Source organism: Carlito syrichta, unplaced genomic scaffold (genome assembly GCF_000164805.1).
Source record: "Carlito syrichta isolate Samal-C Ts95f unplaced genomic scaffold, Tarsius_syrichta-2.0.1 Scaffold316302, whole genome shotgun sequence".
NCBI classification, from domain to species: domain Eukaryota; kingdom Metazoa; phylum Chordata; class Mammalia; order Primates; family Tarsiidae; genus Carlito; species Carlito syrichta.
In genome coordinates this window covers 1802747-1816468 of record NW_007260398.1, presented here as the reverse complement: position 1 = coordinate 1816468, position 13722 = coordinate 1802747, and the positions used below count along the sequence as shown (strand labels likewise).

Sequence of the window (13722 nt, the reverse complement as noted above, 5' to 3'; positions counted from 1 at the left end):
TGGAGGCAGACAGTAAGGCCTGGCTGAAGGTGCAGTGATTGGGAACTTCACATTGGGGAGCCTCCTAGATTAGATGTCAAGGCAGGGGAGGGACCTGGACCTGCTTTGGATCAGGAGAGGGAAAAAAGATAAAGCAGGCCTGTGTCTCTCCTAGGAACAGCACAAGCTGCCTTGGCAGACTTGCTGTAGAAGCTGGTCCCTTCCCCAGGCCTCCTCTTTGTCCCCAGCGGTGTCCATCCTCCACACCGAGGGTGATCCCTTTTCCTCACTGCAATTTATGCATCTCGTGTCCCATACTTTCAAGGTGACCACTTTGAGCCAAGGTGTAACACCCCCACATCCCCATGTCACTCGCTCCCTTCCCTCTGCTCCAGAATAAGCTAGTGCCACACTGCCAGGCCCTGGTGCATAGGGAAGCACTTCCCAGAAGTGTTTAATCCTCACACAGGCTCAGGGAGGTGGTCAGAGTCCCTTCTCCACAACACGCCCCTACAAGCCAACTTCATGATTATCAGAGGAGACTTTTGGGTTAAGCTCGCCCTTCCTTTCCCTTCCCTCCCCACTGCCAGAGAGACCAGCTTCTCCTCGATGGCTGCCATGCGTTGCCCCATGTCCTGTTTCTCAAAAGGAAGGCCTGGCTCACCGCAGCCCGGCCAGGGTGGTGTGTCCTCTTTTCTTGCGTCTCCCATCAACTCCCCTCCCCCACATGCTGGTAATGTCCCAGGGTTTTTTAGAAGGAAGGAGGATGAGAGTTTGGTTCAGAGGTCAGAAGCCAAGAGAAGCTGCTGTGTGGCCCTCTGCTTCCCTGGGGCTCTGACCCTCCATCACCCTGCCCGTAGGACCGGCTCACAGAGCCTGCAGTTTGGTGATTTCTCCAGTGTTCACTCACAAATCTCTCCTCAGCCCCCGCCAGTCACCAGAGGGGCAGTGTGGGATTCTTCACTGGGTCCCCTGGCCCAGCATCATGGCAATTAGGCCAGCCTGCTTTGGGGAGGCTCAGGCTTGTAAACATCACCTGGCCCTTCGCAGGAGATTCAGGCTAGTCTGTGACTGAAATGAAACTGGGGAAGCCCTGACGGGGGAGGGGACTGAGGACCATCTTAGGGCTGGGGAAGGGCAATCGCTCCTGTACTCAGGGCCCAGCCTCCTCCCCCACCGAAGCAACCCTTGGGCCCAGCCTCCTCCCCCACCCAAGGCTCCCCTTGGCCGGCTGAGCTCTCTCCCTGCCTTGGGCTGCAAGTCAAGGTATACTAAGTGAGAGGAGGAACAGACCCAGGTAAAGGCACTATAAGAACCCCAGTATGGGCTTGCAGCAGGCAACAGCCAAGGAGGCTTGGGCCACTCTGGCCAAAACTGCCAGGATGGTGCAGAATGGGTAAGGAGTCCTCAGCGTGAGTGCTTTCAGAATGGCACTGTCAAATCCTGCCCCTGGCTGGGGGAGACTGAGGCATCTTCCCCTTGTTCCATTCAGAATCCAGTGCAGGAGCCTGCAGGAACTGGTCCAGGAAGGCCATGGCAGCCAGTGCTCCAGTTGTTCTAGCTGCTTTGTATACCTGGAGTTCAGAGGCTAGAGCAAAATTGGAACCCAGGATCCCTGACTCTGAGCAAAATTGGAACCCAGGATCCCTGCCCTCTTCCCTTTTATTCCACCAACGTTTTGGGGTACCAGATGCACCAGGAAGCCCAGGAAAGGAGAGGCCAGGCAGCTGGGACTGCCCTGGAGACCCCATCCCGTTAAGGTATAAAGGCATGGTCCTCATCCCATCTGGGAACCCATGGAGTAAAGGGTCAGGCATAAAGGAGAGCAGACACTAGTCAAGCTTCCACTTCATGTAAACAAGGTGGCAGTGACCCCTGCCCAGCCACCAACAGTCTGGAGGTGTTTGATTGTCTTGAGATGCTTCGGATCCTCCCATTTGGGATTCAGGGTCTCTGAGGCCAGGATGGAGGCTGCAGGGCAGGAGACCAGTCAGGGTCCAATGTGCAAACTAGTACAGGATGCGACCTGTGCTCTCCACAGTACAGGACAGGACAGGAGGGCGTCACAGGTTCTGTCCACCACTGTCCTGTGGCTCAGGAAATCACGCAATTGTTGGGCTTGGCGAGACTGGGACTTGTTTTACCTGCAGAGGCAAGGAAGACAGGAAAGGAAGGATGTAAGTGAAATGCCCGGTGGATACACCACGCTGTACCTTGTCAACACCTCCAATTTAGGGGCTCGAGTCATTGTCTCTCCCCCCTAGTTGCTAATCCAGAAGCCAGGTTAAGCGAGCACCCAGGAAAGATTCGCCCTGTACTGGTAGCCTCAGCAAGAGCCCCACTGGCTGGGACAACCAGGGATCTGCCATCTTCTGGCCAAAGGGGTGGGGGAGGATCCAGACTCTAGAATCAGCAATCAACAAGTTAGGAGTCTTGCCAGGGGGCCATTCACTAGTAGCTGCTAGCATATTCAGTTTCTCAGCTTACAGAGCACAACCCTAGCCCTCTTCAGTGTCTCTCACAGGCAGCCAAACTGAGTCCCATTCTACAGAGGAGGGTGAGAGACCAGAGCTCCCAGGGCCAGGCAGCGACAGTGTGGAAACCTGGTCTCCCAGACCAGTTACAGCTCCTCCTGCCTGCAGGCCACCTGGGTTGGAAGACAAGCCTGGGTCTCAGGAAGGGTCAGTAATGCTGACCCCTAGGGCCAGGCACTGCAGGGGGATCACACTGCTTAGGGGCACTGCTTAGGGAGAGAACAGAGAGGAACATACTGCACTGAGGGATGAGAAGGCCGGTGGAAGCCCCTCCTCTTCCCCAGGCCTCCACCGTCCATTCCCACTTTCTTTACAATTCCAAAATGAGGCCGGCAGTTTCTTCGGCTGGATTCCTGCTCTCTGACCTATGGAGGGAAGAGGGAGAAGCAGCAAGGAAGACCTGACAGCTACTGGCCTGTGAAGTGTCAGGCATTGGAGGCTGCAGCCAATGTCCTCTGAGTGCCGGCTGACTTTCCCCAGGCGGAAGCCGCTCGTGTTATTTCCTGCCAGTTCCCCTCTGCACAGCAAGTGTTGTCTCCCTGGTGCTCACACCACCTTCCGATATCACTTCAGCTGTGAATTTAATTAAGGTGGCGTCTGCCTTCTCTCCTGGGCCACGAGGAAGAGACACTGAACAGAGCCCAACTGGGAGCCCTGGTACCAGCAGCCCCTGCCCTGCCCCTGGCCACGCCCCATAGGTTACTTCTCGTGCCCGTCACTGGGGTGCTGTGCTACCCACTGCCTCATCTGGGCCAGACCGAACCAACTCTGGGACTCACTGCAAATCTGGCTGATCCCTCATTACCGGTGCCACCCCAGACATGGGCAGGAGGCTGCAAGGAAGTGAGAGTGGAGAAGGAAGACTGTGTCCTGAGTGCTTGACGGTCGAGGAGCTGGGGGGTCACCTTCCACAGTGGCGCTGACCATGTCTGCTGAGGCTCTGATAAAGTGACTCAATTCTGCTGTCCTAGCATCCCCTCACTGCTGCAACGGGCACATCCGTCCCCATTTACTCTCCTCAGTTTGTTTTATTTGCTTGGCCCACTAAGCAGATGTCAAGTTCCTCCCCAGAGGCAGCAGCACTTTGGAAGCAGGTAAGCAAATCAACCTCCGGATCTTGAAGCAGGGGAAGAGGTATAGCTCTGGGAGTAGAGGAGGCAGGAGTATTAGAGGAGCCTGCTTCCAAAGCCTGCACTCTGCACATCTCCTTCCAGAGAAGGCTCGAAGAGGCCGAGGACAGGGCCTATCTTTACCAGGACGTGTGCCCCACTGACTTTGGGAGGCTGAGTAAAAGCCTCAAGAGAATCCTCTGCCCAGAGTTCATTCCATGTGTCTCACAGAGGGACTGGTTGGAGAAAAAATTCTTTGTGTCCCTTCATTCCTTTAGTGTTCATGTATTGGGAGCCTACCACGTGTGAGCGAGTCAGACCTGCTCAGGTTAATGGGGAAGAATACATACATGGCCGCCCCAATTTTTTTCTTTTTGAGTAGGAGTCTCACTCTGTCACCCAGGCTGGAGTGCAGTGGCACTGCTCATGGCCACTGCAGCCTTGACCTGCTGGGCTCAGACAATCCTTCTGCCTCAGCCTTCCAGGTAGCTGGAACTACAGGCACACGCTACCACACCTGGCTGATGTTTAAATTTTTTGTAGAGACAAGGTCTCACCAAGTTGCCTGGGCTGGTCTCAAACCCCTGAGCTCAGGCAATCCACTTGCCTTGGCTTCCCAAAGTGCTGGGATGACAAGCTTGAGCCACCATGCCCAGCCCAATTTTTTTTTAAAACAAAGTATGTGTGGCGTTGGTATGGGTGGCCCAGAGAAGACAACTGAGAGAAAGTCAAGCTTCAAAGGCAAAGTTGAAAATAGTGGTGCGAGGCAGGAGGAGAGGCTACTCGATGTAGGTGAACCGTGCGATGTAAGCACTGAGGCAGGGGGACAGCCTGGGGTACTCAGGACCCCCAGTTAGTCTGGTTTGCTGGCAGGCAAGGCAGTGAGGGAGAAGGCCGAGAACCCACATGGAGGCTGCGACAAGGACAGTGGTTTCAGGGCTTGACAGTCCCTTTATCTGGAGGATTCTTCCCCCAGATGTCCACAGGGTTCCCTCCATTCAAGTCCTTTGTCAGGCAGGCCTCCCTGACTACCCCATTCCCCTCCCTGTCCCAGTCTCTCCCCAGCACAACATGCTCCGTAAGAGCAGGCACTTTGCTCATTCTGTTCTCTGCTGTTCCAGGAACTCAGGGACGTCTGCCTGGCCCAGAGCAGACGTTTCATAGACACATATTTTCCGAATGAAATGAGTGAGCAGGCAATGGCAAGCTACGAAGGGCTTGGAGCAACACTGATGACAGAAACAATAGCAGCAACAGGAGATGTCGATCGGGTGATGCCCAGGCCCTCACTCACCCAGTACCTGCCTGAGATGGTGATGTCAGCCCTGGCCAGTCCCAAGATAAACTAGAAGCACGGAGGATTATGACGTCTGCCCATAAGAATGAGGACACCTGCCTCTTCCCTAGCGCTGAGTGAAATTGGGAACTCAGAGGACGTCCGCTTTGCTCCCCTCACCCACGTGGTGTGATTGGAACCCTCCTCCAACTCCTCACTGGCAACAGTGCTCAGGTTTATCAGATCAGAATGCAGCTTCCAAACACCAGCTGGGCCTGACCCAGCTCCTCAAGGCAACACTGCATTCTGAAATGCCGACTTGAACAGACAGGACTGAGTAGACTTATCCTGGACCTGGGGGCCCAGAGGTCCTTGTGAAACTCTGACCCACAAAGCACTTCCCCGACATTCCATCCCTGAAAGGGATCTAGATTTCCAGGAAAGAGATCCGAGACACCTCAGCCCCTAGGATGTCACAGGAGAATCTGATGTCCCCAAATCCAGGAGCCAAGCAGCCACAACTCTACAGAGTCAAACCACACTACCAGCCGGGATGGCCCATCCACCATGAATCGGGGAACCCACAGGAGTTCTGGAAGGGTATGGTCACTGCAGGTCGCCTTTGATAACTTGAGGAAGAAAAGCAGGGGCTCAGGGGTCTGGGGAAGGAAAATGACCCAAAGCCACTTTGGGAAGCAGGTGATCACTCTCATCTTCCTCTCAGCTAGTGGAGACCAGGGAAAGGGTTAATCTTATGTTCAGGCCTCTCGTCTTCCAAACAGTCTCTAAAGACATAAGGAAATGGTGCCAACTATAGCCTTTTGGAGCCAGCCTTGATGGTATGCAGAAGGTCCTGGGAGACAGGAGACCACACTGCCCTTTCCTCCCTGGGTGACCATGGACACTGGGCCTGCCCCTCTGAACCTCAGGGGTCTTGCTTGTCATGCTGTCACCAGGCAGGATGGTTGTGAGGACTGTACCAATGCTGTGTGATGGCATTATAGCCTGGTGTCTCTCAATTTCTTCAGAAGTGTTGGCCATTTCCCAGCCCCCTCCTTGGGTGAGGTCTTGGGGATAGCACCAGGAACCTCCTTCCCTCGCCTGGCAGCAATCTGAGGGCAGGGCCTTGTCTGACCGAGTCTCTTCTGTGTCACTATGTATATCCAGCCGGTGTGGAGGCTCACTAACATTGGGGAACTACATCGGAAAATCAGGGCCCCTTATTTAAAATGCAGATTCCTGAGCCCTGCCCAGCAGTACAGGCTCTGTTCATTGCATTTTGAACGAGGCTCTCCATTGACCGCTGCTCCCTGTGGTTTGGACCCCGGAGAGCCTTAGCGGAGATCGTGGAAAGCGCAGGCGGCCCGCTCCAGGGAAGGAGAACACCCAGTGCGGGAACAGGAGCCAGCTGCGGGAAGAGGCGGATGGGAAATACGCCCGGCTTCCGCCACTAGAGGGAGCTGTGAGCCTTCACACCGCAGGACAGGCCCCCAACCCCAGCTGGATCGCTAGCCCCAAAGGAAGCGATTTCGGTAAGATTCTCCCAGGGGCCACACCTGGGTTTGCAAAAATTTGCATGCTGCTTGACAACTATATACATCTTATCAAGCAATTTTACAGGCTGTCAGCTCTTAGTTTTTTCTATTTTTCTCTCTGATGACAGAACCTGTCATCAACCCAGGTTCTCCCTTGACAAGAGGGCAGCAGAGACAGAAAGAACAGAGTCAGAATCTGAACTCAGGGGGAGCTTAGAAGCCCTCCCTAGCTCACTCCCCTCCTCTTCTAGATGAGGACACAGCCCCAGGGAAGGGAAGGATGTGTCCAGGGTATGGGGAGCAATGTATCCAGAGCTGAGAGTCATGCAAATGGCTGCTCTGGGGAGGTCCTGGCTATTCATTGTGGGAAGAGGCTTCCTTCCCAGGGAAGGAAGGTAGGAGCTAAAGTTCTTACCAGTTCCCACCTTGGGGAGCCGGTGCTGTTAGGAGTCAGCCCTCTCAGGCATGCTGGCTTAGGTGCTTAGCAGCTGCTGCCTGAGGGGAGACACTGACAGCTCACTCAGGCCAGTGTTTGGGAGGCTGGAGGCAAGAGAAAGGGCCTTTTGGGAGAAGACCTCCTGCTTCTCCTCCCAGCCTTTGGGGAAGAAAGGTCTCGCTAGGAACCTTGAATTTCAGGGCCACGGTGCTGGATAATCATCCAGATGGGCAGAGGCTATGCTGGACAAAGCCGCTCTGTGTTTCTTCTAAAGGATGGGGAAGAAATTGAGTGATGGTTCTGGGCACCTCTCCTGACTTTACATGATCCTCTCTCTCTCTCTCTCTCTCTCGCTCTCTCTCTCTCTCTCTTTCTCTCTCTCTCTCTCTCTGGGTGCCAGGCACTTTGGAGAGGCGCTTCCCAGGGGTGCGGTCCAGGTCTGCCAAGCTGGCTCCTGGGCACTGAGTGCAAGCCCTAGAGAGCAGCAGCAGTGGCAGCAGACTCATTCAAGCAGGGGACCTCGATGCTGAGGGACACGCTGAAGGCAGCAGGAAGGGACAAGACAATGGGCCTTGCGTTTCCATGGAAACAGCACCTCAGGGCGAGGGGCTGAAGGAAGAGAAAGCTTCCACTTCACTTCCAGTCTGGACTTGGGAAACAGCCCTTTCTGTGGTTGGGCTCGCCCCCTCCTCCCCCTCCCTTCCCTGCCAGGTGTTTGCCATGGCAACCCTTCCTCCAAACCAGAGGTACAAAGCAGCATCAGCATCTGGTGTTAGGGGAGCCAGGGAGTCCAGGAAGAATGGGGAGAGAGGCCAGCTGCCCCCCTCACCCCTGGTAGGACACGGCCCTGGGCCCAGTTCTGGGTTTGAATCCTGCCTATTACTTCTCCCTGTGCCCTGGGACCTCATCCACTTCTGTGAGCTTCTACCTGCACCTCTGTGCTCGAAGGGTTGCTGAGGGGAGAAGAGAGGGCCAGCGCCCCTGCAGGACCTGGCAGGTGGACACGGTCAGTTCATGTCTTCAGGCTAGATGGAGGGAAAGCCCCGGCGCTACTGCTACGCCCGCAGTCACAGAGACGCCCAGGCCTGTACTCAAGTCCAGCAATCTGACATTTCCTGAGAACAGACTGGGTGTGTCAGGCTCTGTAGCAGGTGCTGGGGATTCGGCAGAGGGGAAGATGGCTGTGGTTCCTGCTCTCACAATCAGGTCAAAGCTGGGCTGTGGGGGACACGTGGGTCCTGGGAATCTGCAGGCTGCCCAGGACAAGACTCAGGCCCTGCCATCCCCTCCCCGGTCATCTAGAGAGCCCAGTTCTCTCTCTCTTTTAATTTCTTCCTTTTTTTCAGTTTTTGTCAAAACTCTGAACCAGTTCTCATTGCTGCAAAGCCCAACAGCCACGGGGGGAGAACTCCCAATATGGAAACTCCTCCGACCCATGGATGCTGAGATGAAAGGCCACACTGGAGACAAAGGCCAGGGCCTCTCGGGGATCCAGAGAGACCACAGGAAAGATGCTACCATCAGAAGCAATGTCTCCCGGGGGTCAGCAGCAGGGCAGACACCACTCAACAGATGGACACTTGGAAAAACCAAGTCAAACTATTTACAACAGAAACAGAAAAGTGGGTCAGGGGCTTGATGGGGTGGGCTGTGTTTGACCAGGTGAGGTCCTGATGACAGGTGATCTGGCAAGGAACAAGGTTTGCTAGAAAGAGCCCTAGACTCAGAGCCAAGGGTCAAACCTTAGCCCTGCCGCCAGTTGTGCTGAGCTTCCATTTCTTCATTTACAAGGGAGAAGCTTTCTGAGCGTACTTTACTGCTGAGTTACCATCAGGGCTGATCTGAATGCCCTTTAGTAGCAGTAATAAAAACTGTCAGACCACTTCATGCCCAGCAGTGTACTGACCACTTTCTATCCAGAACAGCTAGACAAGGTAGGCATCATTCTCCTCTTTAGAAAAGGGAAGACTGAGACTCAGAGCTTCAGCGACTTACCCAAGGCCACAAGGTAAAGACCAGCGCCAGAAAGGCAGTGGAGGACCTGAGAACAGACTGAGAACAGACCCCAGAGTTCCTGCTCTCTCAACGGCAGCACACGGAGGTCTCCATCTTTGCAGGTATGAGGCAGTGCTCCTCGGTGGGGGCTGGAGGCCTGGGGCCAGAGGCCTGGGGAGGTGCTGGCCCGAGGGAAGAGGGCTCACCTGAGACGTTGGCACTGGCATCCTCGTTGGGCCTCTTCCCTTTCCGAAATTCCACTTCAGCAAAGGTCTCAGTAGAGAGGGAGCTGGCCGTGCCATTGGGTGCTGCAGGCCTCTTGGTCCGTCGAATGAAGAACCTACTGCCAAAGTGCTTGCCCTCCTTGGCCGGGTTGGCCTCCCCGTTGGCAGTTTCTCCCATGTCAGTTTGGGCAAGTGCCTCTCGGGATTTGGGCTTTAGGTTTATGTGCACGTGAGAGACCATCCTGCTATCCTTCCGGCTTAGCTCTCCGGAGGAAATGGGCGCCACAGGGGGTGGCACCTGCTCTATGGTAACCAGGTCATTCAGGAAGCTCTCCAGGCGCTGGGCCGACTCACCACCTCCGCTGCCCTCTTCCGGCCCCTCCAGGTTGCTGCCAGCCTCTCGCTGTTGCCGGGTGGCCCAGCGCATCATCTCCCCTGGCGTGTGGCGGCTGCCTGATACCAAGGCGTACTTGGGGTTGATGAGCTTGCGAGCCACCGTGGAGGAGTAGTTGAGGCCAAGCCTGCCTGCCAGGCCCAACTGCCGGTACAAGTCCACCTCCTCGGAGATGGCGTACAGTTCCCGGAACTCTACGTCAAAGGGCTCCACATTCTGCCCTGTCAGGAGGAGGAGAAGGTTCCTGTCCACGTAGGAGGAACTCCAAGTGAACCTGGGAATGTGGGGACAGAAAAGCAAGTCACGTGTGCCCAGGCCTCTCTCTCTCGCCCTGCCAGCAGCCGCTACAATTCCCCGATGCCCCTGCCCTCACCTGACCCACCACTGTGACCAGACTCTTGCTGTCTGATGGAAGGCACCTCTTGGCCTTCATGCTGAACTGCTCCTCCTCCACTGACCCAAATCCTCCCTTTCCACAGATCTTCTGCCTCAACGCAGAAAATAGGCAGTGGGTATAGGGAAAGATCACGGGAAGCCAAGCCTGGATTCAAACCTGTTTATGCCCTTGTGTGCCTTGTACATGAGGGCTCACAGGACGTATGTTCACAGAGCTGTTATGAGGCTCAAAGGAAAGAACTTCTGAAAAACACTTGGCTCAGTACCTGGCACAAACACATGTTTAATAAACAGTAACTGCAGCTGCCACTATCATTAATATCATTCCATTCTTTACTGGTTTTCCTCTGAATTTTTAAAACACTTAGTGTCTGCAAAAACCCATACTTTAACGACAGAAGAGGACTTATGTCACTTACTAATTGTTTCATGCGCTCAGGTCTCTGTTTTCCTCACCTAGATCTTAACTTACTTGGAGGGCCGAGACTGCACAAACACAATCTCTCATGTCCCTGGTAATTGACTTTTTATTTTTTTTAGTTAGAGTCTCACCCCTTCGCCCAGGCTGGAGTGCAGTGGCACACATGCTCACGGCCCCCCAGCGTTGACCTTCTGGGCTCCAGCGATCCTTCCTCCTCAGCCTTCCGAGTAGCCGGAAGATAATTTACTTCTAAATCAAAATTCTGGAGACATTTCCTGTACGCCATACTCTCACATTTCTTTCTCAGATGTGGTCTATTCTACTTCCGACTTGTTCCACCTAAAACTAGACTCAAAAACTAGCAACTGGTTGTTATTAGACCATGAAAAGCAGGCAGTGCCTAATGCCCAGTAAGAGTTGACGCTTTCTCTAATCCATCAACCAGAAAGTTTGAGGGAAAGGACTGGGCAGGAGGCTGTTTTTTGCCATTGGGTCAGATGAGACCTCTCAAAACTCTTGCCTATGAGGCTCCAGGCTAGCATCTTCCTGAACAGTTACCCTGAATAACAGCCTCCTGGGCCCTTCTCTGACCTGACCCAACTCACCTGTAAGATCCAGTGGCTACTTTGTCACCATCCACCATCAGGAACCTTGATGACAGGGTCCCCTTGATCTTTCCCATGGGCATGTAGAAGCCCATGCCTGTCACGGAGCGCACACGGATGTTCTGTTGAGAAGAGAAGCCCAGTCACCCAGTTTGGGCATGCCTATGAGGCTCTATGCCAAGTCTTTGCTTTGGCAGAGGAAGGGCCCTCTTGTTCATGAATCCTGCCTGCCGGCTCCTATTTTCACCAGACTCTGCTTCCTACAGCCCCACATAGGGAACCCTCTTTGGCCAGCAAGAGGACTTTCCAAATCTTGGTTTGGGCATAGACAAACCCAGGGTGGTTCCTGCCTGTTCCCAATGCTCCCCAGAAGAGATTCACAGCCCTAACTTTGAACCTGACAGTGAAGTCAGTGATTCTGCAGGCTGAGCACTCCAGGACTGGGCCAGAGCTACCTCCTTCAGCCTTAGCAGCCTTCGGATAAAATTGAAGCTGGGCATGTAATTTAGTGGTTATAGGTTCATGAGTCAAGGTTTTAGACAGAAGGAAAGCAGTTGAGATCTTGAAATTCACCTGAGCCCCCAAACCAGGGAAGAGCCAGAGGAAGGGCCAGAGGGAGTCTCTGTCTCATCTTCTGCCAATCCCCCACCCAGTGGTACAACCTACCCGAATTCGGAAGTCAGTGAGTTGCAGGCTCTGACACATTTCCAAGAAATATTTCACCCCTGCCTCATCCAGAATGATATACACTGGAACTCGGCGCTTAGAGGCAGCATCCACAATGTCTTGGAAGATGTCGCCATCAGTGAAGAGGTCCATGACCACAGCAATGACCTGGATAGGGAAGGGCACCGGCAAAGGACATGGTGACTAAACACCTACAGAGGCACACCTCACCCACAGAGGACCAGTTGGCCTTGAGGTAACTGGAGATCAAGAGTCCAAACTCCACCTGCACCACTCTTGCACCTCCACGTCCCCACCTATCTCTGAGCCCAGATGACGGGCCTGGGGGTACAGACCCTGTACTTGCACCTCATCCTTGACAAATCTCCACCCCTCCATTCTGGGACTTTCCAGCAGCTTTTCACAAGCCATACCAGGGGAGATGTAGGAGGCTGTGGAAAGTCATTCCTGGCACCCTAGGGAAACAAGCAGGCGCAAGGAGGGGCCAGTGCTGAGATGCAAGGGATGGGCTCGTTTCCATAAGCCACAGATCTGCTCAGACATCACTTTCTCAGCAGGCCTGAGTGCTTTGATCTCCCTGCAGCTGTGCAAAGCCCTGTGCTTCCCTAAGCACAGAGCTGGGCAGAGCTCCAGTTGGCTTGGATTTGCCAGGCCTCCAGGTGTTCATCTCATCCCACCCCATCCTCAAATCAAGGTCACTGTTCAGGATCCTTCCTTTACAAAAGTCAGTCCTGGCCAGGCATGGTGACTGAAGCCTGTAATCCCAGTACTTTGGGAGGCCGAGGTGAGGGGATTGCCTGAGCCCACGGGTTCGAGAACAGCCTAGGCAATTTGGCGAGACCTCATCTCTACAATAAATCAAAAAATTAGCTGGGCGTGGAAGCGCACACCTGAAGTTCCAGCTACTTGGAAGGCTGAGGTGGAAGGATCGCCGGAACCCAGCAGGTCAATGCTGGGGTGGCCATGAGCATGCCACTGTACTCCAGCCTGGGCGATGGAGACTCCAACTCAAAAAAAAAAAAAAAAAAAAGGCAATCCTGTCATCTGTGCTGGAAGGTGAGGCATTTTGCAACCTGAGGCAGATCCACTTTTCTGACCTTAGCTGCCTCTATTTTCCTGTATAAACCACTCTCTGCTCCAGCCATGAGGGTTTCCTCTTACACAGGGAAGATCAGAAAGATCTGGTTTTAACCTTGGATCTGCCACTTTCTATTTATGTGACCTTAAGCAAGTCACTTAACTTTAATGAGCCTCTGTTTCCTCATCTGCAAAGTGCAGATACCCTATACTTGACACATCTGCCCTGAGGATTGGGGTATCATCTGTAAAACATCATACATAATGCCTGGTGTGTAGTAAGCTCTCAATAAAATGGCAGCCACTGTATAGTCCTGGGAGTCTGCTTGTCATGGTAACTGAAAGAACAGACCCTAAAGTCAGGTAGACCAGACCTGGTATGCCAACTCCACGGCTGGCCCCAGCTTCCCTGGCAGCAAAACAGAGCTAAGAACGGCATATATCTCGATGAGTTGTCCGAGGACTTAGTGAGATGAACCATGAATGTGCTGAGTGCAGTGCCTGACACAAGGTGAGCTCAATATGCCTCTATCATTGTCACTGTCACCAGCACCACCTTCACACGTGTGCTCTGCCATTACCCATGCCTCTAAAGACTCCCTGCCCCCCACTTTTATAGACTATCACTTAAAGCTCTTCATACCTCTTACATGTTCAGTAAGAAAAAAATTTATTTAATCTGAGGAATGTGAGTCCCTTTAAATTATCAGGCCTAGAGAGGAATTTAAAATGTGACAGCAGTCGCTTACACTTCCCCTTGAGCTAAGTAATTACTTCTTGAAGCCACTTGCTCTGCAGGCTCTAGACCAACTGATGCCAAGTAGCCATGAAATGCCATACACCCCATAGTTCAACAATGTAGAGCCAATTACCAGCCATGTTATTTCTGTAAACCAATGAGGATTTCTGATGAACAACTTCTGTAACTGCTCATAACTGGCCCCTGTCCTGATCCATCTTTTTTCTTTAAAAACTTGAGCGTAGCCGGGCTCAGTGGCTCAGCCTGTAATCTCACGCCTTTGGGAGGCTGAGGTGAGTGGATTGCCTGAGCCCG

General features: G+C 53.6%; 1 protein-coding gene across 1 annotated transcript in view; it reads right to left on the bottom strand.

Moving 5' to 3' along the window:
• Positions 1 to 1624: 1624 nt before the first annotated feature.
• FAM83F (family with sequence similarity 83 member F) overlaps positions 1625 to 13722 on the bottom strand; it is a 34969-nt gene continuing 22871 nt past the window's right edge. Inside the window, exons 3-6 of the mRNA XM_008074110.2 lie at positions 11571 to 11738; positions 10905 to 11026; positions 9071 to 9756; positions 1625 to 2123 (exon numbers count right to left, since the gene is read on the bottom strand). Coding sequence (XP_008072301.2) covers positions 2074 to 2123; positions 9071 to 9756; positions 10905 to 11026; positions 11571 to 11738 — 1026 coding nt within the window. The 3' untranslated portion in view covers positions 1625 to 2073. The remainder of the gene's footprint in view (positions 2124 to 9070; positions 9757 to 10904; positions 11027 to 11570; positions 11739 to 13722) is intronic.